This window comes from Vidua chalybeata, chromosome 2 (assembly GCF_026979565.1).
Source record: "Vidua chalybeata isolate OUT-0048 chromosome 2, bVidCha1 merged haplotype, whole genome shotgun sequence".
NCBI classification, from domain to species: Eukaryota; Metazoa; Chordata; class Aves; order Passeriformes; family Viduidae; genus Vidua; species Vidua chalybeata.
Genome location: NC_071531.1, coordinates 71,420,848 through 71,444,358, shown reverse-complemented (window position 1 = coordinate 71,444,358; position 23,511 = coordinate 71,420,848). Strand labels below are relative to the sequence as shown.

The 23,511-nt window shown below is 41.7% G+C and overlaps 1 protein-coding gene across 3 annotated transcripts; it reads left to right on the top strand.

Annotated features, from left to right (window-relative positions):
• Window positions 1–233: 233 nt before the first annotated feature.
• On the top strand, window positions 234–21,034 carry NAA50 (N-alpha-acetyltransferase 50, NatE catalytic subunit). 3 transcript variants are annotated; one of them, XM_053935411.1, is made up of 5 exons: window positions 234–386; window positions 12,863–12,996; window positions 13,454–13,573; window positions 14,533–14,599; window positions 17,076–21,034. In XM_053935411.1, the coding sequence occupies exons 1-5, from the start codon at window positions 379–381 to the stop codon at window positions 17,254–17,256; spliced, it is 510 nt and encodes a 169-aa protein (XP_053791386.1). In that variant the 5' UTR covers window positions 234–378; the 3' UTR covers window positions 17,257–21,034. The 3 variants fall into 3 exon arrangements, with proteins under 3 accessions (XP_053791386.1, XP_053791385.1, XP_053791384.1); XM_053935410.1 differs by having other exon boundaries at window positions 12,860–12,996; XM_053935409.1 differs by lacking the exon at window positions 234–386 and having other exon boundaries at window positions 12,825–12,996.
• Window positions 21,035–23,511: the final 2,477 nt, after the last annotated feature.

The window sequence follows — 23,511 nt, the reverse complement described above, 5'->3', positions numbered from 1 at the left end:
GGGCGCGCCGATTGGTCGTTCTGCATCACGTGATGACACCCACGCCCCGTCCCCGAGACGAACGGGGCCTCCCCATCCTCCCCGCGGGGCGCGGCGCGTGCGCGGCGGGGGCGCGCGGGAGGGGCGGGGCGCGCGGGTCATGGCGCGCGGGTCATGGCGGGCGGGGCGGGGGCGCGCGCGCGCGCGCGCGGCGTGAGGTGAGGGGTCACGGGGCGGGGCGGGGCGGGCGGAGGCCCATGTGGAGCGGGAGTGAGATCAGGATCGGGATCGGGAGGAGACTGAGCTGCCCGCGCTGAGCACGGGGAGGTCGGAGCCACACCCGCACCGCCGGGCCCTGGACGCAGCCAGTACGGACGCCGGGCAGGCCGCGGACGCACCATGAAGGGGTGAGTGCGGGGCTCGGCCCGGCCCGGGCCCGCCCGGGTGGGGAGCTGGGAGCGGGGCGGGCCCGGGCGGCGCGGCGGGCGGGAGGCGGAGAGGGCCGAGCGGTGCCGCCGCCTCTGAGCTCAGGGGGTGTTGCTGCGTCCCTCCCGCCCTCTTGGACAGGGCCCGTGGCGCGGAGTTCCTCTGGGCGAGAAAAACCGGCGGTGCCGCCGCTGGCGCCCTTTGGGCTGAGCAGGACCTCCCCGTCACCATCGTGCCGCCGCTGGAGCGAGGATTCTCCGCACTGAGCCCCGTGCTGGAGCGGGCGGGACGCGGCGGCTCCTTGTGCCCGGGGGGATCCCGCCCTGCGGGGTCTGGCGATCTGCAGAGCGGGCGGGGATGCTGGCCGGGCTGTCGTCCCTGTCTGGTCCTTGTCTGGTAGTAGCAAAGAAGCGTCGCTCACTGTGTGCGAAAAAGCTGCCAGCGTCGGATGCGTGTGGTTTTGCAGTGCTATTGTGTGTAACATCCTCTTAGCACTTTTGTTGGTTTTTTAAGTCTTTAATTGCTACGTGGAGGCTGTAGAGCGTGGATGGATGACAAACGAGCTGTGTTCTGTGTCATGTTTCTGTAGCACACCCGCTGCTTTGGGCCTGGCATCGCTTCTCTCTGTCTCCCGAAAACGAGAGATTTCAAATCTCCTTGGCTGAAAACACTGATTTCCTTCTCAGTGGGGTCAGTGAGGTGCCGTTTTTGTACAGGACACTGGAGGCCTTTACACTCACAGTTGTGCTTTGGTGTCAGGTGACCTGCCTGACCTTGTCCAGGTCACTTTGGGACAGGTTTTTCAATGTTGGCTAAACCACCTAATGTTTATTAATTTCAGCATCACCTGTGCTCCACAAAATGTGCTTGTTCCAGTTCCGTGCCTCAGTTTCTTCATAGGCACAAAGGAAGCTATCCCCAGCTGATTCTCAAAAGAGCATTGAACCAGTCCCCTTGGAACCGGTGTTATGCAATGATGGGTATTATTTTTCCAGTTTGGCAGCTTAAGGCAGGGTGAATGGAAGCTGAATCACTTAAGCTTTTACTAAGAAATGGTAAGGTGTTTAGCTTATTAGCAGTAGGGGTGAGGTCATTCAAGACTGCTTGATAACAGCCTCTTGGCTGGTTCTTACAGCGTGTAAGCAGCTTCAGGCATCCCGAGGGGCTGGCAGGTGTCTGTAGGGAGGTTCAGGGATGATTGCAAATAAATAAACTCTCAGCTGACCTAACACACCTATAAGACAGGTGTGTTCGGGATATTGGACAATCCTTTATCCACCTGCACCACCCTACATAAAATGGGACACCCCCACTCTCAGTCCCCTTGTAATGAGGACGCTGGAATTTGTGGGAGGAACAGCAGCACGGATCAGCCAGGATGAGGTGGCAGTTGATGCGATCGTTCAGCAGCGCTCCTGACAGAACTGGGTTTCCTTTTATCCTTTGTTGACCGTTCTGCTGTTTGCTACAGCTTAGCCTTGCTCTGGTTGTGTGTCAGTCGTGGGATGGGGTTACTGGGACCTGCATGTGTGAGTGGGAAAGTGGCCCGGGCGTGCCTGGCTGATGCTGTGGGGATGTCCTGGCAGGGCATGGCCGGAACTGTCTGCAGTGTTCAGTGCTCTCCAAGGAACTGAGCCTGGCTTTGCTTGCACTGATGAGGAGTTCTCATTTCCTGGGCTTTTTTACTTCTTGTAACATTTTTTTTAGAATAAAGGCTATGGAGAAAAAATCTGCATACCACTCTTCTGCTTCCAGAGCACCAAACTTTATTTCTGTCACTTTACTTTTACTTACAGGCAGTTTTATTTCTGGTTCAACTTCAGAGCTTACTGCTTTGGGTTCTGTACTTGGTATTTCTGCTCTTATGGTACTCTTTCATCTCTTTGAAGAACAGCATATTCCTGTCTTGCCAAAACACTGTTAGCACCACACAGCAAGTTCTGGAGCAGAATAAATTCATATTCCTGTGCAGATTCTCATATTGAATCCAGGTGTTCTCTAAAAATTCAGATGGAGGCAAATATGCCAACAGAGCTCAAATTGAAAAATAACCCCATTTAAATACAATGAGATTCAAAGGACTAGAGAATAGTTCAAAAGAAATGTATAAATTACACAGGGGTACTCTGGAAAAAATCCAAATAGTTTTTAAAGTTACAAAGATCGGTGAAGATCCCTAAAGTACAAGTACTGTCAAAAGATGGGTCCAAAAATAGATCTAAAGCTTCAGTTCCCAGCATATAGAAACTGATGGGCTTGAAGGGATCTGGTCTGTCTTCAGTTTTGAATCCAAAATTGTGGACAAATCCTTCTGAACAAACTGATTCCATCTGACTGTTTTTTGTGGGAATGTATGCACTGCATTGTTACCCACACCACAAAATGCAGAGATGATTTTGGAAGCACTTAGAGCAGCTGATGTTTTATCAGCTGTCATTATGAAGAGTCTACTTTGGCAGAGAAAGAATTTAAAAAGAAACGATCCGGTTCATTGGCATGAAATTTCAGATCTGAAAGACTGTGTAGTCAATGTATGTGTCTTGCAGCCTTCTTTCTTAGCTCTCTGAATTTGAAATATCACATGGATGTGTGTTAATAATGCATAGCAGGTTGTAGTGTCTGTGTCATCAGGGGGTTTGAGGTTAGGTGACCTCTTCTACCCTAGCCCTCTGGTTTCAGAAATAGCAGAAGATTTTTGTGCTTTCTCAGCTGCTTACAATTTTGTGGATTTTTCTCTTTATTTGATGAGTTAAACACCATCTTCTCAACTGGGAACTGCTGTTCACTTTCACCTGGTTTTGTGAGACTTGTCTTTATGTTCACTCATATGTCTCACCTTCTGAATAATTTTAATAGAGAATCATTATGTTTCCCTTTTTTTCTTAAATGTGACTTGAAAAACTGAGGTAATTCACTGTTCTGTTAGTGAACCTTGTGATTCTCTAGAAATTAATTTATTTTTTCATTTATTATATGTTGTTATTGTTAGCTCTTGAATTTGAAAATCTTTTAGAACTGTGTTTGCATGAGGAAAAATACCAGTGGAAGAGACTCAGGTCCTGTAGTAATCTGGCTGTTTTTATAGAGCAGATGTAAATAATACTCCCTGCACTTTGCTGTTTTCATGATGTTGATTCACTTGTTGCTCAGTGGTTTTGTGTTTTCATTACCAGTTGTTATGCTGCTGGTTTTCAGGAGAGAAAACTGAAGGTCTTGAGCATTTGCTGATTGCTGTTCATGACATTTGATGTCTTAAAGTAGGGGTGCATTTCTGACTTGTTTCAGTTTAGATGAAACCTATGAAAGTAAGGCATCCAGCCTTTCCCTGATGGCCTTCCCTAAAAATCACATTACATGAGGCTATTGCAGGACCTGCGTGCTCCATTGCGTGCATGTACCTGCTGTGTGACCAGGATTGTCACACACATGGAGCCAGTAGGGCATGTTACAACCAGGGCCCAGTGCCTAGAATCCTGTGCATGTGTTATTTTGTCACATTAACCTCTCCAGTTTTGATTGGAAACACCTGGGAGATTGTCATGCAGCAGCACATCTTGAGCCATGTGGTGCAAAACTGATTGAAACAGGGAGTAAGTAGAGTGCTGTGTGTTAAACCAGCCTTAGAAAGAAGTATGCACTAACTACTTTTGGGTAAGACTCTCCTAGGAGATTGCCTCTCAACTTTGTCGTGTTTGCAGCTAAGTCTCAGGTTTTATAGTTCCTAAGGGTCCTCCTGACTTGCTGTGGAAGAGTCCTACAGGCTACATCCTGCACAACAGGTACCTGCTGCCTCAGAGAACTTCCTAACCCTGAGACTTTGCAGGCTTGTGCTGCTCTGGCTGCCTTGCAGGGGAGACATCACAGCTGGGGAGTACTGAACAGAACTAACTAACAGAATAACAGAAATAACTATATTGTTTCTGAAAGTGTGGGGAGTCGTTATGGTAAGCTCTGATACCTCTGCTTGTTTTGCCTGGATTCAAGGAGTAAACTTTTCAAGGTCCTGAAGATGATCATGTTTCTGAGGAGAACAAGGAGGGTTTTTTCTCTCCTGAGTTAGAATGACAGAGTTTGTGCAGAGCTGCTGAATTGTTTCCATTTGCTCGGCACAGTGCTAAGCTTAACATATATGGGAGGAAGTTCCAAGTTTATGAGAAAACTGCTGAATGGTCATATGCACTGGAGTCAGGACAAAAAAGGTAATTGAGCTTGAAAATCACTTTATTTTTAGGCTTTTTCTGAACCTAGAAATGTCCAAGTGGGAGCTAAAGTCTGCATTTATTTTCATGGATGGTAAATTTAGACCTTGCCTATATGCAAGCTTACAAATGGCTTAACAGCTTCTAAATGAGTTTATAAAAAACTCAGTGCAGTTTATTATAGGTACTTTAACCTGATTTATAACTCTGACCACTTTGAGTTTAATTCCATAACCAGATTAAGACATTCCACAAAGAAGGAAGGACTGGGAGGGTAGGAAGGTAGCAGAGGAGCTGTAGCCATTTTACTGAAGCATTTTAGAACCTAGTGTTGTGTTTTGAGTACTGTTTGACCATTTGGTTCTTTCTGCATGTAGATGTAGCTTGGTAGTTTGGGACATTTCTGTGAAAAATGTAGTAATAGTTAATCACCAAATGCCACAGACTCTGCTGCCATCTCCCGAGGACAAGAAATGATGCATCCTTTTTTGCCACACTAAATCTCTTTTAAAATGGGGAATAATGGGTGATGGTTGAGCCAGAAAAATACTTTAATCCAAGTGGAAATCATTCAGAACTTGAAGAGTGTGCCCATTTGGCAAGCATTAGAAGTGTTCAGACCAATAATCTGAGAAGGCACTAGATATTTTTATCCAGAAGAGGAAAGAACATGAAAAGTTGGAGCTTTATATTTGTTTGAGAATTGATAAGAGAGAAGTGCGGTACTTCCTTGCATCACTCCTGCTCTATGTGAGGCAGGCAATGTCAGGATTACTTTCTACTCCTATCTGGAAGAGAGAAAGGGAAGAAGTGACCCCTGTGGGAGTTAGTTGTGAAGCAGAAGTTTGTCAGGAAGGAGTTTGAGGCAGGGAAGCCAGGGTAAGAGAGAGTCTGTGCACAGAAGAATACCTGGTTATTTGGAGACTCTTGGCCTTGAAGACCTGAGAGCAGCAAAGCACAGCACTGAAGTGGGGTAACTGCATATTTGTGTCAAAGTGTATTGAATGAATTCATTATAAGAAGGAAATTATACATTAGGCTTTATTGAAAATAGAGCCAAAATAATTTCCACAACAGTGTCACTAGGCGACTAAGATATTTGAATTTTCCTGGGGGCAGAGTCTTTCTTTCTTTAATTAATTGAAAATACTGTGCTTCACAGTAGGATCTTAAGGCATGAAGTACTTCCTGAGCTTTACTTGGCCTTCCTTCTCCCTCTCCCTGCTCTTTTCTAGGCTCCATGTGATTTTTGGCCCTTGGCAGACTAGAATCTCTAACCCAGAAAAAAATTCTGATTTCTGAGCATTGTATTTATGTTCTCTTGAGTATGGGATGAGACCCAGACAGCCAAGGAAGGCTCGTGAAAGTTTTCTCTACCTGGCACTTGGAACTGTTGGCAAAGATCACAAATTAAGTTGAAAATTGCACTTAAAGGAGATTTACTTGTTTTTAGATCTTTGGCACAAATTTTTATTTCAGAACAATTCATTCTTAGTGAAAATTAGGAAAAGGACAGGGGGGAAATTATTGTTGTCTTAGAAGTGTTTTTAAGATAGGCATATGCAACTGATGGCACATTCAGTTATTTTTCATAGTATGTTATTAATATAATGTGTGATTTGAACACCTTGCAAAACCCAACTCTGGGACTGAAATCTAAAGTATAGGTAGGAAACCTGTAATGAAGTGACATTTTCCCCCCACTATTCTAATGGACAAAGGCATTTGTAAAAAAAAAATGCATTTTCAGTGACTTACGGAAATAGTTTGTGTGAAGCAGAAAAATTATTTTCTCCTAGTATGTCAATTCCGTAGTTTCTTACCTGTGTACATACAAGTGCCCTCACAATGTATTTATGTAAATAAGGTACTTGGTAAGCATCACTTCTATTTTGAATTTGAAGGCAAGCCTCTGTTCTTACTTGATGATCAACAGGTACTTCATTAACATTAATTAGCAAAGGGTACTGATCTTCTGGGAAGCAAGTAAGGCTTATAATTGTTAGATCTGGGGACATTTAGGGTGTGGAAAGGGGAAGTAATCTATAAGGTGTCTCAGGATATAGATAGTGGAGGCACAAAAGTAATTTTGAGGGAAGCCATTTCAAAATAGTAAAGTACTTCTGTTTAGCAATCATGGATAGAAATCAATGTTCTTGTGAGCTTACTTTAGAGTAGAAATGAAGAGTTGGGGTTTCTGGCAGCCCTTTATCTGCTGTATGATTGTAGGCAAGTTGTTTCCTCTTTCACCTGATATTGATGTACCTGGGATAGGCTGAATAAATATTTAGGCCTTAAGCTTGTCAGGTGCTCTGGAGCGGCAGAATTTTATGGACAACTAAACGATGCATGTGTGTCTGCTTTTCTGTTCTAGAACAGCTACTTTTTTTTGCTATTTTAGAGTTTGAAAATTCTGTTGGCTGGGCATAGTGATTCATGCTCTTTGTATCCATCTACAGAATAGGATAGCTTATAATTTTCTTGTGAAAGTTTATTTTTCACTTGAAGATTTGAGACCTAGGTAGGACATGTTTCAGCTGGAAAAACTGTGAGGCTATTATAGTATAACTTTGCTTCTTGCATGTGAAGACTGGCCAGTCTTTTGTATGTGGTCAGGTTTTCTAGGTTGAAGCACAGTAAATTATATGATAGCCAGATATAATGAAGAAATTTGGCTGTAATGTGCTGTGTATTTTTTTTCCTTTTTTAATGCTAAAGGGAAAGGCAGCTAGGGTCTAATGTATGTCTTGGGAAATTGTGATGCATGAAACCTTTTCACAGTGAGATCCAGTTGTCTTGCAAGTCTTGAATTAAGTCTTCTGTTAATTCTGATTCTAAAATTGCTTTGTTTTCTTCTGTACATCATTGTGCTCTTCTGCACGCCAGAACTGGGGGTAACATCCAGCAGGATATCAGGTTTCATGCAATACATGTTTTCAGTAGTAAGCAGGACTAAAGAAGATCAGGGGTCTCAGAGCAAATTGTTAACACTTTTTGCATGCTAGGTTTGTACTTATCCTTCTGGTTTTCTGACAAGGGAAGCAGAGTAGATATGCAGCCCACAGATCTTGAGGTAATTGAAAACATACTGGTCTGCCCACAAGAACTAGACTAACTTGTGTGTGTGTAGCAAGACAGCTCATCCATTAAAAAAAAATCCTAAACACAAACAAACCAAACAAAAAAAATCCCATAAGAATTCCAACGACCCCAAAACGCTAGAAGAGGCTCTTTTGGCCTTGGAGTAGAATCTAAGCAGAGCCACACTCTTCAGGTCTATAGCCTTCATAGTTCTGGTTTGGTTTTATTTTATGAGCGGATTATCCTGTCTAGACTCCTGCTTTGACTTGAATGCCAAAATAGAAGCAATAAAGCTAGCTGGCCGCTTAGCAGGTGACAAACCTTCTCTGAAGTTCCCTTAATTTGTTAGGGCCCATTTCTCAGTGCTGCCTCTCCTGACTTACTCCTCAGTAAGTTTTGCAAGTTTCAGATACCGCTCTGCTAAATTTAGCCTGCCAGATGCCTTCAATAAGCCTGAGCCCAGCTATCAGTTACAGGGAGATCTGTTTCAGTCAGGCACAGCCCTCTGGGGAGAGACTTGCACTATTTTAAGTTGAATGGGACTGAGATTCTTACAGCATTAAGAAACTCGAAATTCGCTCTTTTTCTCCCTGATGTTGGTTCTAAACTAGTGTTGTACGCTTGTTATTCCCAGGGAGTGAATTTGTGTTTCCTGCTGAACTGTAGCTGGAAATTGGCTGCCTCTTGAGCTGTCATTCTGTATAGCAGTTCTCTTTAGATATATGTTGACAAGCAAAAGTCAGTCTTAACATAAGTAGCCTGTGTTACTTCCACCAGTATCAATGTAAGGCATTGTAGGAAAAATAGACTGTTCAAATCATGGCACTGTAAACTGCAGACAGAGCAATGCAACTGCAGCAGGACTAACTAGATTGCATTTGGTCCTACGAAACGTGTGAAGCTTTTTCTAGCCAGTACCTGGAGGATCTTAGGACACTGGCATGCAAGAGCAGGAGTGTTAATGCCAATGTTCTGGGCACGCATCCAGTTTCAGGAAGTGGTGCCTGTCACCTCACTGAAGTCACACTTCTGTTCAGATTTGGTGGATCAGTCTTCACTTCCACTCTTACATTGCTGGGCAGTGTTGCTGTGCACTTTTAACAGATAGCAGCCTATGCACCAGCAACTGATTCCCTTTACTAGTGAATTCTCCAATTGTTTTTTTCCCCAGTGACCAAGTCGTGGAATATAGCAGTCGTGAAAAATGCTGAATGTTTCTTGTGAAAATGTAGTCCTAAGATATGTCAGGAAAATGCTTCCAGTAGTGACAGGAAAAACTTAGTGCCATTGGACAAGACAACAGTGTTCGGGCTGCTATAATTGGTTTTGGTTAGCCATGTTTAAGGAAAATCAACTTTAATCAGAAGGAATGTAAGGAAGAGCTAGTATGACAATAGTGGGAATTAAGAGCCAGTCTTACAGGGAAAGGACAGGAGCTTGGCTTTAGTTAGAAGAAAGGTATGAAGAGATCATGATAACCCTCTGAAAAGGCCTGTGCAATGGTGCCCATCATCTCCAGGCAGCATAGAAGTACATTGGAGTACACTGGAATTACTGAGAATAATGGTAGCTTGGGAACAGCCTTACAATGGAAAATGTTTAAGTGGCTTCAGAATGCTGGTGTTCCATTGAGGAGAGTGTATGGATTTCTAGAACACTGTAGTAGTAAGAGGCCTGACCTGATAAGCCAGGAGTCCCTCATTCCTCTGTGGTAAAAACAATTGCTTGGGATGGGGTGACTGGCTTGTCCCAGAAGCTTTGACATCTGAGATGGAGTACAGTTGACTATTGCATCTTCCATGGAGTGCCATTTGAGCTGTGGGGTGCCAATAGTAAGTGTGGATCTGCTTAGGAATATTAGTGGCATCATAGAGTTGAAGAATTTGTTATGGGACGGTATGTTCCTTCTGGGCATTTCAGGTTCTTTATACATCTTTATGTTCTCTCGTATGATAATTTGGGCCCATAATTTAATTTTTTTCTTTGCAACAGCAGAGGACAAGTGTTTCTGGTACACCTTCTACTAAGCTGGAATGCACAGGACTGGCCTAGTCAGACCTTAGCTGTCATAGTAAACTTGCTTAAGTTATTGATTAGGCTGAAACTTCACTTGAAGAAGCAGGTCTAGTTGTAAACTGCTATTAAAAACAAACTAACAACAACAAAAAAGACCCCACAAAGCTGCTTGCTTTATTTTGGTGAAAATAGGAGAGTGATAATTTTGAGTCCTTTATTACAGGTGCTTTGTCTTGGCTATTTGGAGTAGTTTTTTCAGTCCTTAGGATCAAAGTTCATGTTGTTCTATGAATGATAAAGTGTAGCACAATATCTGTAGACTGTGTTCACAGATGTACTGGATAATCTACGTCCCTGTGCTCCTCTTGCACAGTACTTCCAGTTTAAACCAGGGTGAGCTGGCACTTCTGCTCAAGAACCAATTAGTTCTGCCTATGGCAACTTCTTTTCTCTTCTTCATTCTGGCAGAGGACTTGTGTGGTGAAGCCAGTCAGGGGACTGATATGGATTAAAACTAAAGTTTCCCTTTTTTGTCCAGGTTAGTTTTAATTGGTGTAGGTTCACCACATTTTTGCACAAATGTTTGTGCCAGCAAGAGGATGGAAATGAGTGGCTCAGGGACAGCAGGACTGCTGCTTTTGGCAGCAGTGCCAGCTTTCCCATTATTTTACTCAAGGCCTCAGTGGCACTTTTGCCATGCTGTCCTCAGGCAAAATCATGAATTTTCATAATGTGGGTCTTCCTTTCCATGTTATTACTTAATTTACGTATTAAATGGTTTTGTGCATAATAGATGTGGTGCTGATTTAATCAGCTAGTGCTATACATTAAAGTAATTCATGGTTTGAGTACAGGCTATTTAAACAGATATGTTTAGGGTATTGATTTATGCTTCCTGCAGTGTTTCTCAAACCTCTTTCATATTATTCTCCAGGGGAAGATACTGTCCCTGGTTCAATTCATGTGCTGACAAACCAGATAGTGACAGAGTATAGGAGACAAGCAGCAGGAGATGGCAGGAGGCAGCAGTGAACAGTGGTGAGAGATAGAGGGGGGAAGTCCAGGGACTTGAGGAAATGTGTCAGCAAGTGCAAGTGCCTTTTAGCCATCTACTAACAGAGCTCATTTCTGTGGCCTGATGCCAGCCTCAGAGGTGATGTCTTGGCTCAGCAGCTCCCAGCCTTAGATTCTGCTTCTGTATTTATTTATTTATTTGTTCTCTCTCTGAAATCTTCTTGGTGAAGATCCATTTTCTGGCCATGTTCCCTTTCTTAGCCATCTTGTCCTGGCTGCCTGTGGTAATATATTTTTGTCCTGTTGCACTGTCGTCATAAATATTTCATAGTGACTGTCTTCTAAGGCCTGGTTTGTTTGATTAGTAACTAATTAATCTTTAAATAATATTAGAAAACACTATCTAGTGATCCCTGTGTCAGGGATTTTTGCTCAAAAGGAGATGTGGTGTATAGCAACTTTGTTATGAGTTCATCATGCTAGCATTGCTGATCTACTGAAGCTTGGAACTACTGATACTTTTTTGTATCACCAAGGTTAATATGTGTTATTTGAAGAAGTGGTCTAGGCTTTCAGTAACTGAGTATGAACTAAAGGTTTGTCTCCTCCCTTACTGACCTCCTGCACTGCAGCTCATCTGACCTAGCTGGGCAGTTGAGACCTGCTCCCTTTGGTTTCTACTCTCATGCAGACTGCAGCAAAAGGGACTCTTCAGGTATCTTAGCCCTCCTAGTATGAGATTACTGAGGTGCCCTACTCCAGCAAAACTCTTTCAATATACCCAGGAACCCACATGCCACAGCTTTACTCCTGCCCTTTGTGAGGAGAAGGCAGCAGCACTGCTGGCCGGGATCAGAACTTGCCTTCTGTGAGCCTGGAGAAGCCCTGCTGTGCTAGGCTGAGCAGTTGTGCCATGCTGGGCATAAAACAAGTACTACAGTTTCTCCACCATCTCATGACTTTGATTGCATGCTTATTTACACTGGGAGTACTTCTGTTGTGTGAGAACATCATCCTTATTAGCTCGGGACTTATATTGTGTTGGAATATAATTCTCAAAGGGACTTGTGCAAATAGCCATACATGAAGAAAGGAATCTTGAGAGCAAATGGTGTCTTTATTGATGTTTGGGCAGAAAACAATCTGGTTGCCCATATAAATTCAGTAAGACAGGGCTGATATAAACCTAGAATTGTGTGCTTTTCTAATTCCATGTGCACTGGCTTTCTACATATTTTGGTTATCATTTGGGAAAAGATTTTGATTATCTTGATCTTTTTATTTTTCATTCTTGTAGTTGTTAAAACTGCTTGCCCTCACCCAAGGGTAACTAATCTTTCTTTTTAATTTTTTTTTAAATTTTCTTCTGTGTGTATAGTATTTCTGTCAGGAAGTTAGTCTTAGAAAAGAGAGAAGCTTGGTCTGTTTCTTCTTAGTATAATTCATTGTATTTTAAGGTTGTGGTTCTGCTCCTGCAGGAAGAAAGACTTCAGTGATGATCAAAGTAGATGCAGATATCACTTTGAGAAGGGCACACTTGCATATTAACAGGCTTAATATATTTGTTACATGCAGTACTGTTAGTTTTTAGAGACAGATGTTTAGTAAGGACTTTGTCTAAACATAGGCTTTATATTGAAAGGTGGTAAAATTGCAGCTGTCTTTGAAGCATGGATAAGGAATTAATTTCCTTGGTCTGTTCTAGCTTCTTGTTACTCCCATATTTTCATTGGGGTTTTAAATTTTTTTTCTTGTGATCTTGATGATCAGAGGGGAAATGAGTGGGGTAATGTTAAAGCTAATATTTCTGTAGAGATCCATGTTCTCCTGTCTCCCACCCACATATATATATATACCCACATATATATATACCCACATATATACTACATATACTATGGCACATTAGTGTTTAGTGTGGCCTGAGAAGCTTCTGACTGTATAGAACTGACTGAAACTAGATTTGGGACTTAAATCAGCCACCAGCATAAGACTTGATTCTATGGGTTGGATGTGGCAGTTCAAATATGTATTGAGCTGACTACTAGGTGGGACAGTTCTCTAAGGATAAACAAAATAATCGATCTTGGGTGTCCTTAAAAGTGTTGCAGTATGTCAGATGTTAAGCATGTTTTGATTTGTTCCAGTAGCCGGATCGAGCTGGGAGATGTGACGCCACACAACATTAAGCAGCTGAAGAGGCTAAACCAGGTCATTTTTCCTGTCAGCTACAATGACAAGTTCTACAAGGATGTACTGGAGGTTGGCGAACTTGCCAAACTAGGTACAAATGTTCTTGCCAGTAATTGTGGGCTGTGGTGGCAGAAGTGGTCATCATTGCTATCCATAATGGTTTTGAATAGTAGCTCCTTCTATTTAGTTGTTTTACATAATGAAAAATAACTGTTTAAGAACCTCAAAGAAGCCACAGAGGGTCTGCATTCTAGATAGATTATGTCCCACTGGGAATAGGCATGTTTTCTGTTCCAGAAGAAAACAGTTGTGCATTGCGAGCTTACCTTGTGATGTCATTGCTGGTTGGTGTGAACAGTGGTGAGCAACCACTGTGTCAAAGCAGCACTAGTTACTTCATTCCAAGTGTGAATCCACAATGTATGTTATTGTATCTAGATGGGAGAATTAATGAGAGGGGAGGGAGGAAGATACAGGGTGTAAATGAAAGAGCTGTATGTGTAGTTTGAGACTTGTTACTGATAAACCTTTGTTTCTCTCCCTGGTAGCCTATTTCAATGATATTGCAGTGGGAGCAGTGTGCTGTAGGGTGGATCACTCCCAGAACCAGAAGAGACTGTACATCATGACACTTGGATGCCTGGCACCTTACCGAAGGCTAGGAATAGGTAAGGAGGGTCTTTTTTTTTGGTCTGAGGCATCAAAAAAACCAGGTTGCTGTCCAGCTTTCTAAATGCTCTTTCGGATTTTTAACCAGATTTTTAACTTTAGACTACTGATTTCTTTGGAAGGGACCTGGGGGAAAGAGTATGATTTATCTTGTGCTCATTCTTCCCTGCCTTTCAGAAATGAACCTTTTGTAGAAATTTTTACTTCAGGATTTCAGGTTACTTTAATCTTAATCATATTATCATAGTGTTATATAAATACTCTGCTTCTATGGATGTGAAAATCGTTGCAGAGAGAGATGAAATAATTTGTCAGAGATACGTAGCCAGTATGCAAGTCATACGTAAGTAGAACACAACACTCCTTCATTGGCTTCCCTCTTCACTCCTCTAAATGTAGGAGCTTTATATTTATTTTGTCTTTATCACTACTGATTATTGCTGCTCAGGGGTAGCACCTGCTTTTTGACTATATTGCATTTAGTTCTTTGCTCCACACTGCAAAGCCATAGGACAGATTAATCAAGACCTATAGTAAACTGCTTGCCTTGACAAATTGGATTGAAAAGATAATTTTATTTTAAATTATTTTACTAGGTCTTTAGTAGAAAAGCTTACCAGTTCCCTCACTGCTTTATGCAGTATTTTGTCTGTATTTTGAGCTGAGTTTGAGACCTTGAAACTATTAAAATAGTATTAAAATCAGCTGATTTATAAGTTTGCTTCTGGTCTGTTATGATTTTTATTTCTTCTTCAAAGAAACAATGAAGTAAGGTTTATGAGCAATCAGGGACAGAATTAAATACTTACACATCATGTTTTATTTGCCTTTCCTAGTTTTCACACTCTATCATTTTAGTTTACCTACAGTTAACCTGCCTCTCCTCAAGGAAGCACCTAGCTAAGTACAGACTAAATTGTGTCCTAGTTTTCTTAAGTATCTCTTTATCTTTTGGCAGGAACTAAAATGTTGAATCATGTCTTAAACATCTGTGAAAAAGATGGCACTTTTGACAACATCTATCTGTAAGTAAATGCGTTACACTCACGCATTTTTTGAGAAATGATAAAGGTAGATATGGGAGCAAAGGGATGGAGATCCAAGTGTGGGTTTAGTATATATTTTAGTGGGGTCATGGAACATCTTGTAAGTACTAGCGGGAAAGACAGGGGTCATATTCTGGGCTTGTTGTTTGATGCTGTGAAAACCAAAAGCTGCTTGATTTAGAAAGGGTTCTGCAAATTTGCTGAATTTGAAAGCAATTTAGTTACAAAATTATGTTCTAGAGCAAAATTATACTGTAAGACCAAAAAAAACTTTTTAGAAAGGATTTTATTTTTATCATACAAGGTCATCTTCAGAATGGAAAATACTGCAAGCCTTGGATGCAGTTTTGATGCATTTGCTTTCTGTCTTTTATGACAGCACTCTGTGGGTTAGAATATTAGAGGTGTTTGCAAGCACTGAAAATTTACTACATTCAGTAATAAGGCCCAACTGCTATTCTCATTCTTGCACATTGCCAAGTCAGCTATTTGTTCAGCCACACAATAAACTAGATCAGTGTGCTGACCCAGCTGGGGAAGCTGTTTTCAGTTTTGTTTCTGGGTGTTATTTTTCATTTTAGTGTGTTTTGGGGGTTTGGGGGTGGTTTTCTTGTGCTTTGTTTGGTTATTTTTAAAATCGACTGCATGTCTGTGAAAGCACTTAGCATAATGCAGGCAAGAGAACAAGCACTGGGGTAGAGGGCAGTAGCAGTAGTCCCTCTGGAGAGTCTGAAATCCATAAATGTCAGAACTATGCTTTTCCTTTGCTGCTGGTTTCACAATTGTGCTTTTTGCTGTGCATTGGTGTCTGTGTGGTTACCAAATGAGCTGATGGCAGTTTTTGGCTTGATCGCTTCTCTGAGCCAGCTCCTCCTTGTCCGTCACTGCTTGGCCATCACACCGTGCCAGCACAATGCACTGCTAGAGATAGGCCCACAGCAGGTACAGCTTGGATGGACTTACAGTGCCACAGAACTACACCCTGAATACTTGCCAGGCCTGTGGAAGATGCTTTGTGAGAAGTGTTTCATACGCTGATATCACTGTAAATGGAGTGACTTTCTCCTCAAACTCTTCCGCTTCTGCCATGGAGGTGCAGACTCTTCCACCTCCTCTGCTATTGTTGCTTTGTGCCATCTCTGTAAGAGGAGCATGTTTTAAAGAGGTGTCTGATTAAAGTTACTTTTGGCTTGTATTCTTTCCTGCTCTCCTGCCTCAGGACCAGTGGTAATGAACTCTCTCTGACATGCCTGCATAATGGGACAGGGGTTTTCCTTTTTACTTTTGCACGTTACTGTGTGCATAGTGAAGGAACTGTTTGCTGATTGTAATACAAACCTGCCCCAAATCCTTCATAATCCTTCTTTATAGTTCCTAGACCAAGGATTCTGGCATGACAATAAATAGCCCCCAAAATTGGGCTAAAGTTCTTTTAGTGGCCCATTGATTTTATTACTATGTCTATTGCTTGTGCAACTTCTATTTGAACATATTATGCAGTTTAGCACCAAATTTTATAGCACTGCCTAAATTTGTCATTACAATAAAGTTTAGCTTTTAGCTTTTTGGTGCTTATTTGGCTTAACACTAAGATCTTTTGTTCTGCTGTTGCTTTCACAGTTACTTTGGTTCTGTGATTATGGAGTGTGTTGTCATGACAAAGTGGTTCACGAAGTTGTGCAGTGTCTGCTGAATTTTGGGAGTGTTTAATTAATATCTTTTGCTGATCCAAACATTTTTATTTCTTTTTTCTCTTTCTTATTTTTTCTTTTTTTTTTTTAATAAACGAAACTTGTGCACATAAATGTCCTAGTCACATAGGATAAAGAACTAATGGCTGTTTGTTTTGGAGACTTTGAAATGTGCTAGCAAAATCTGTAAAACTCTAGGGGAAGTAAATACGAGGGAAAAGGACTTCGTAAATCCATAAGACTTTTTTGTATTACAGCTTTTTGTGAGGAGAGAGGAGTGGTTGGAGTAGAGCAAGGTGTTAAAATCATATCAAACAGCATTGCCAGTTCTATGTTACAGTGTGTTGGGATCATCGCTGAGACAACTCCTCTGCTCATCTGCAAAGTGTTACTACAGGAGGTTAAAGTTTTCTTTGCAGTGAAACTCTGTTACATATTTCCACTAAATATCTGCCATATTGCTTTATTAATATGGAGAAAATTTTAAATTACTGAGGTAGTAATGCTTCAGAGTCTTTCTGTTATCTTGTGTTTTGTGCAAGAGTTTTACTGAGGGGAAACATTTACTTCTATTGACAGCCATGGGCCATCCAGGAGCTGAGTGTTAGCCCAGAACTGAATTGGGAAGACCAACATTTCCAGAGTTCTTAGAGTTACACCGTTGTTCCTTCTCTATCTAGATAGCTGCTTTTCTTGTCTTTGACCATTCTGAGTATGGAGGCAGAGTACTGACCCCTGTCTCTCTGTGCCCTTTTCTGTCCCAGGCATGTCCAGATCAGCAACGAATCTGCAATTGACTTCTACAGAAAGTTTGGCTTTGAGATCATTGAGACGAAGAAGAACTACTACAAGAGGATAGAGCCTGCAGATGCTCACGTGCTGCAGAAAAACCTCAAAGCCCCTTGTCTTGGCCAGAACGCAGATGTGCAAAAGACCGACAACTGAACAAAACCCCAGCGGACACTTTCTTGCACTTGCTTGTCGCCAAATAAGGAAAGAGAGGCCTCTCTTTTTTTTTTTTTTTTTTAATTGGTTAGTTGGTTTTTTGTTATGTTGTTTTTTTTTTTTTTACTCCACCCCTTCATCTTATTTTTTTTTCTTGACCTCTCTCCAACAAAATGTAATGCTTCTTCCAAGGATTGTCCAATCATGTTTGGGGTTGGGTTTTGGTTGGTTTTGGATTTTTTTCTTTTTGAGCTCTCCTTTCTGGTGTTTTTTGCTTTTTGAGGGCAGGGGGTCTGATTTTTTGGTTTTGTTTTTTGTTGGGGTGGGAAAAGGTGTGCAGATCTCTTTTAAGTTTGAGGTGTGGAGGGCTTGAGCAGGTTATCCTGATGACAAGTTTCCTTCAGAATTATTCTTTCAGTAAGCAGAATGTAAACCCAATACAGGGGGAAAAGGCAAAGCAATATCTTGTCCTTTCACTCCTTGTGTTTTTTATAACCTACAGGGTACTTTACTCTTCCCCCAACCTTTGAATGTTACTTCAGTACTTCCCACTCTTCCTTCTAATTCCCCCACCTCAAAAAAGTATATTTAGTTCTTCCCAATATTTTTGAGTATGGCTTTTTCTTCCATCTTTTGCTGAGAAGGGTGGGCTACTTTACCATACCTTTTCACTCTGCCTGGGCTGACCTTTTTGGATGCTTTTTTAAAATACTCCTCACCCAAGCTGGTGCTACACTTCTTAAATGACTGAGAGGAGGATTTAGAGTGGTCTTTATTTTTTCTTATTTTCATTTACCCAACTCCCAGTAGACTTTTGCCAGAGTAAGAGCTAGATCTGGTACTGGCAAGAATAACCTTGTATAAATATGAATCCTGAGGCAAAACCCTTGCTTTAAAAATGGGTGAAATTCTGCAGGGCTCATTGAGAGTTAGTTTTATCTCTGTTGTTGGGATGGAAAAAGTGACTCTGACCACCTTACCAGCTTTGACATAAGGCAAGCACCTGTCTCCAGATAACTTTGTTTCAGCTACTGAATCTGTGGTGACAGATGTAAGGGTTGAGGAAACCAGGCAGCAAGGCTAAGAAGGCAGACATGAATCTGACTCTAGTCACATAGCTTTGCAGGGTCTCCTGGATTTGCTTGGGATTGGCTTGACTTGCTGTGTTTATGAGCTCCTTTGGGAGGAGGTGGTGAAGAACTGTGTGGTTTTGCTCCTTTGAAGATTATTTTCCCCTTCCCCGTTCAGTAGTAATAATGCAGTTCTCCTCTGGTGAGAGGGTGTTCGTGGAGCACCGGAGAAAGCAGCGTATATTAGAGCATTTTATGGGTTTGGAAAATAGGCTGGCTGGCTTCTTCCTAGTACTGTAACTTTGAGGCTGCAGTAAACTGTACTAAGCTCTGCTTTGCATCCTTTCATGCTTTATTTGCGTGAATACCAGTGCTCCTTTCTAGGCACTGTTGCCAGCAATTTTATGTATGCCAATATAAATACCAACTTGAGCTTGGACTCTTCTCCAAGCATCTGGGAAAGTGCACTGAGCTGAGACAACACCAACCTGCCCCATCCCCCATGTAGATGCTGAACTGTATTCTTTTCCTGTTTGTTTTTTAAAGTTTAGATCTGCATCTTGAATTCTTCCGCTCTGAAAGCCTCCAACCTGTAGTGTGCATTGCAGCATACATCTGGTTAGTAGGTGCTGTCCAGTCATTACAGGGTGACTTGGGAACCAAGAATTCCAAAACAGGAATTGTGGTGAGGCAAGAGATGGCACCCCTCACTGCACATTAGGTGGTCTTTGATACCCCAGGGATGACTATACCAGCTGCTACACAGTTACTCCTTCTTTGACAGAGGTGTGTAGCATTTGTTGGAGTGCATCTTGACAGACCTGTGCTGGAAAATGGCTGCTTAATTTGCTGAGTTTGCACTATTGGAGTCTTGAAGATGGGCAGGTGACCAACACCAGCCCATCTGCATGGCCCAAGCACCTGTGTTTGCAACATGTGGTGGCAGACTCTGGCTAGAAAGATGCAAACGGTTCCCTTGGCCAGAGGCAGCCTAGTTTTGACAAAAGCTTATTCTCAGTACAGCTAGGACCTGCTCATGGTGGTTATGTTGGCAGCCCAGCATCTTTCTAGAAGGGGATGTATCGAAGCACAATTAGCTTGTCATATGCCAACAGAGTCTCCCATGCCATCTGTAGACCAAACCAAGGGAAGTATGTGGAGGGAGAGAGAGATAGTATTGTATTTGAGGATGTTTGTGCAGCACAGCTGTAACTCAGACCATAGCTGCCTCTGGTGCCAAGCAAAGTGCTCTTCATTCTTCTAGAACTAAGTGGTAAGTGTTTGGGTTGGGTAGATGGGTGTGGGGATATGAACTCTTAGGATTTGCTGTTGTCGTAGGCTTCCACAAATCAGTGTGTTTCACAGACAGTTATTCTTCAGGTTTAAAAGTACAAGTCTGATGTCTGAACTTACTTGGATTAACCTTTGTTTCTGTCTCTTTTTGCTTTGGGCTGCCATCATTCTATGAATGTATCCATGAGAACAATTCTTAAAAGCTCCTATTCCACAGCAGACCTGCCTCATTGTAACTTCTAACAAAATGTTTTATAGGAGGTGGAAGAGAGAATAAATCCAAGACTCTTTTTCCCAGGCTATTAATCCTGGAAAACAGTTGTTGAATCTTGAATACAAGGTTTAATATGAATCTTAAGAAAACTGTGTTCCCTGTACATGGGTAAGGGCAAGTGAAGGTCAGTAGTTCTGGTTGACAAACAGTTGTATTTTATTAGTCTACCAGTTGTGTTGAGTGAAGGAGGAGAGTGCTGTATCTTAGTGCTGTTACCTAGAGACACTGAAATTGTGTGAAGTATGGGCTTACCACAGAGAACTTCAGTTACTTTGATTGTTGCTGCAGGAGGACATCCTTCTAGCTTGAAAATAACAGCTTGTGAACAACTAAATTTTTTCAAAGTTGAGAGTTTCAGTGGGGGAAAAAAAACCACCAGCACCTGTTCTGGATGAAGATCTAGCAAGAAAAATGTATGCAACTAACAGCTTTAGAGTGTAAATTGCGTATATCCAAGTTACTCCTGAATCTCTGCAACTGACTTTGTCACACATCGGTTGAAGTATGAAGATATTACCTACAAAAAGACTCCTACTTGAGGAAACCATGGTACAGGAGAAGAATCATCCAGAAGAGAGATCCCTCATTTTTGGGAGGGGTAAGGGGGAGAATGTTTTTAGTGTATACAGAAACTGGCTAAGTTTACATGATGCAGCTAATGGTTAAACCTGCCAACTAAATATGACATACTGTTACAATTGAAACAAACTTACGTGATATTTAGTTAAATCTTGATGGTGCCCTGTGTCTAGTAAAAATTTGATCCCCCAAATTGTTTTATTCTCCCCCGTGTTGTAATCCAGGGTCAGCTGCTATGCACAATGTCTGTGTTTTGTAAAGTGTTTGCTGACTTGGATGTTTCTTTTGAATCTGCAACTGCTTCCTGATTAATTTGGTTAAGACCAACTCTGGTCTCTTGAGTTAAGATTTAGTGAAAGGTATGCTGTATGCAGTTTACAGATGCATTCTCAATGTTACAAGTTAAGTTGCAGGGGGAGCAAATTCTTCACAATAAGATGGTCCATTTTTGATCTATATCATTGCCCTTGTTGTTCATCAGGAGCATGTTTTTGTTTTTCTCAAACTCTTTAGAAATACCGTTCAGAATAAACGTGCACTATTTGAGTTATGTCATTTACAACTTGTCATGTGCATTTTTTTGCTGTCCAGCTGTTTCCTTTGGAAATCAAGATATAGACTATTCCTCAGATGTTTCATAAATTGTGTAACTCAGAAGATTTCTAACATGAACTGTGTGTTGGGCTGCTGGGATGAATGCCAAGGGTGTCTGACAACTGTGCAGAGTGAGGTCTCTTTGTTTATTTTCCCTGAAGTTAGAAGCCTTTCCTCAGAAATCCTGTCTTGTGGGGTAGGAGGGAGGAGAGGAAGAGGAACTGTTCTGGAATATTTTTGATTGATTAGTGAGCAGTTTGGAAACAGACCAGGTGTCAAGAACTCTGGTTTGGGATTTATAGGTTAAAAAGTTTAAAGTATTCAAATTAGCTGCTAGTTATTGCAAATCTTGACCACAGCCTTTGAAAAACTTTGGTCTGTATTTGTAAAAGTGACTGGTCTTAATATACAGCACATACTCTTCCATACTGACTTTTCTCAGAAAGGTATTTAAGTAAAACTCATCTCTCTTCTTAACAATTCCAGTCTCTTCTGTTAAAGCCATTTTTTGTCTTTAATTTCACTGTGCTTCTCTTCTGCTTTGAAGTGCCATTTATGAAGTGATGAACTTGCACTCTGGCCCAGGTTCTGGAGGAAAATAAGTGTTTCCCTAAATATTCTATAGTGTATCCTATTCACTTATTTAAGTTCCTCTGGAAACTGCTTTATCAACAGATGGAGTTGCTGCATTGATTAGAATAAGGGTGGAAAAGCAAAGCTCAGGCTCTGAAACTTGTCTGTAGTCTTGAGTGGCTGCTTCCAGCTGTCTTCCCTGACCTCTGCTGGAGGGCTTGGAAGGCACAGCTGGAAGTGAACTGCTACCACAAGTGCAACCTTCATCACTCCAGCCTCACCAGCAGCTGTAGAGGCTGAAAAAACCTTTGCTGTACTTACAGCTGCAGCTGTTCTCCAAACTGTTCAGTTTTTATTGTTTTGTGTTTCTTTCCTTCTTCCTCATTCCAGTTGCCTCTTAGAACAACCTGTACAACACTAGACAACTGAGATGTCCTTTACAGGGAAACTATCAGGTATTCCTGATCATTTATGTTGTGCTTTCCCAAAGCTGTGCTGGTTCTACAGGCACTCTCATTCCTCTCACTGCATTCAAAACTTGGGTATTTATGGCACCTCTGTAGTCACTCAAGATGTGCTGTTATCTCTGATTTGTTACTGATTTGGTACAACTGCTTCAAAAACAGTTACCACACCAGGATCGAGTGAGTGAGTGAGTGGTCAGTCATTCACTTCATGTGCAACACTGGGATTGTTCTGTCTTCTAATCAGTTCTCTGTCCCTGTGAGGACATTATCCTCTGATCCTGCAGTATCTTAGATTACTTTAAAAAATCCCTGTCCAAAAGCTCTTACATTAAGTCCTTTTGAGAATCTACCAAACCAATCTTGTCAGGTGAGCATTGTCATCTGTTTCTGGCAGTATTACTTCCCTTTCCATAGGGATTCTCTAAATATTCAGACCATCTAATCTAGATGCTTTGTAAGGGACAAATGACCTGCCTTATGTTCTTTTCTCTTGCCCCTAAAGAGGCATCAATTCAAACAGATAATGGAATGGTTACTCTATCCCTCTCTTTTCATTCTGCCTTCTTCCCTCCTCCTCAGTGCTTTAACATTGTAAAAGCATTCAGCTTTGCTACCATTCTGCCTGAAGGCATTGTGGCAGCACCAGCTGAAGCTCTCTAAACTGCTGAGTTGCCAGCTTTCTTTCACTCCCTTGAATGTACATGACCCATAGTCCAAGAAACTCCTGCACTGGGAAAGATGCACTGACCTGTGTTCTGATTGCCTGTCAGCTGCTGTATCACATCATACAGACTTAGGCCAGTACTGCTCACTGAATTATTGAACCCAAACCTGCACTACAGCCAAGAATTTAAATTTGAAAAAAAAAAAAAAAAAGCTTAAGAAAAATCGCACTCAAGTTCTTGATTAAGATTCTCTGAAATAAAGCTGCAAAACTTCTTGACTTGTCAAAAGAATAGCAAATTATATATCCAATGTAAAGCTTTCTTTGCAAGTATTTCTACAAAAGCTCTAATCTTTTTTTCTAACCATCTTGTCATATAATTGTAAATTTATATTCTCCAAGAGAAACAGGTAGGTTCCAGCTATATGTGATTTCACCTGTGGATTTTTGCCTGATCCTGGATTTTTGCCACAGTATTTCAGATATTTAACCTTGTACTGGTATTGACCACTTACAAACTTAAACACTATAGATCACAACAAGAGTGTCAGAAGGTAAACTTGGTTTGTTTCTTTGGATGGGGGTGCCTATTTAGTGAAAATCTTCACCAAAAAAAAAAAAACATGCTACCCTTTAGAAGAGAAACCTCCCCCCTCAGTTTATATTGGAATAAGTTGATGGAGCAGTGGCATTTCAGATTTCACTTGTCTTCCAGTTTGGTTGTATCATATCAGAACCAAA

Coding starts and splice junctions, on each gene's coding strand:
- NAA50 (XM_053935409.1), top strand. CDS start 12,825: ATGTCAGATGTTAAGCATGTTTTGATTTGTTCCAGTAGCCGGATCGAG. Junction 12,997..13,453: donor TGGCGAACTTGCCAAACTAG/GTACAAATGTTC, acceptor TCTCCCTGGTAG/CCTATTTCAATGATATTGCA. Junction 13,574..14,532: donor TTACCGAAGGCTAGGAATAG/GTAAGGAGGGTC, acceptor ATCTTTTGGCAG/GAACTAAAATGTTGAATCAT.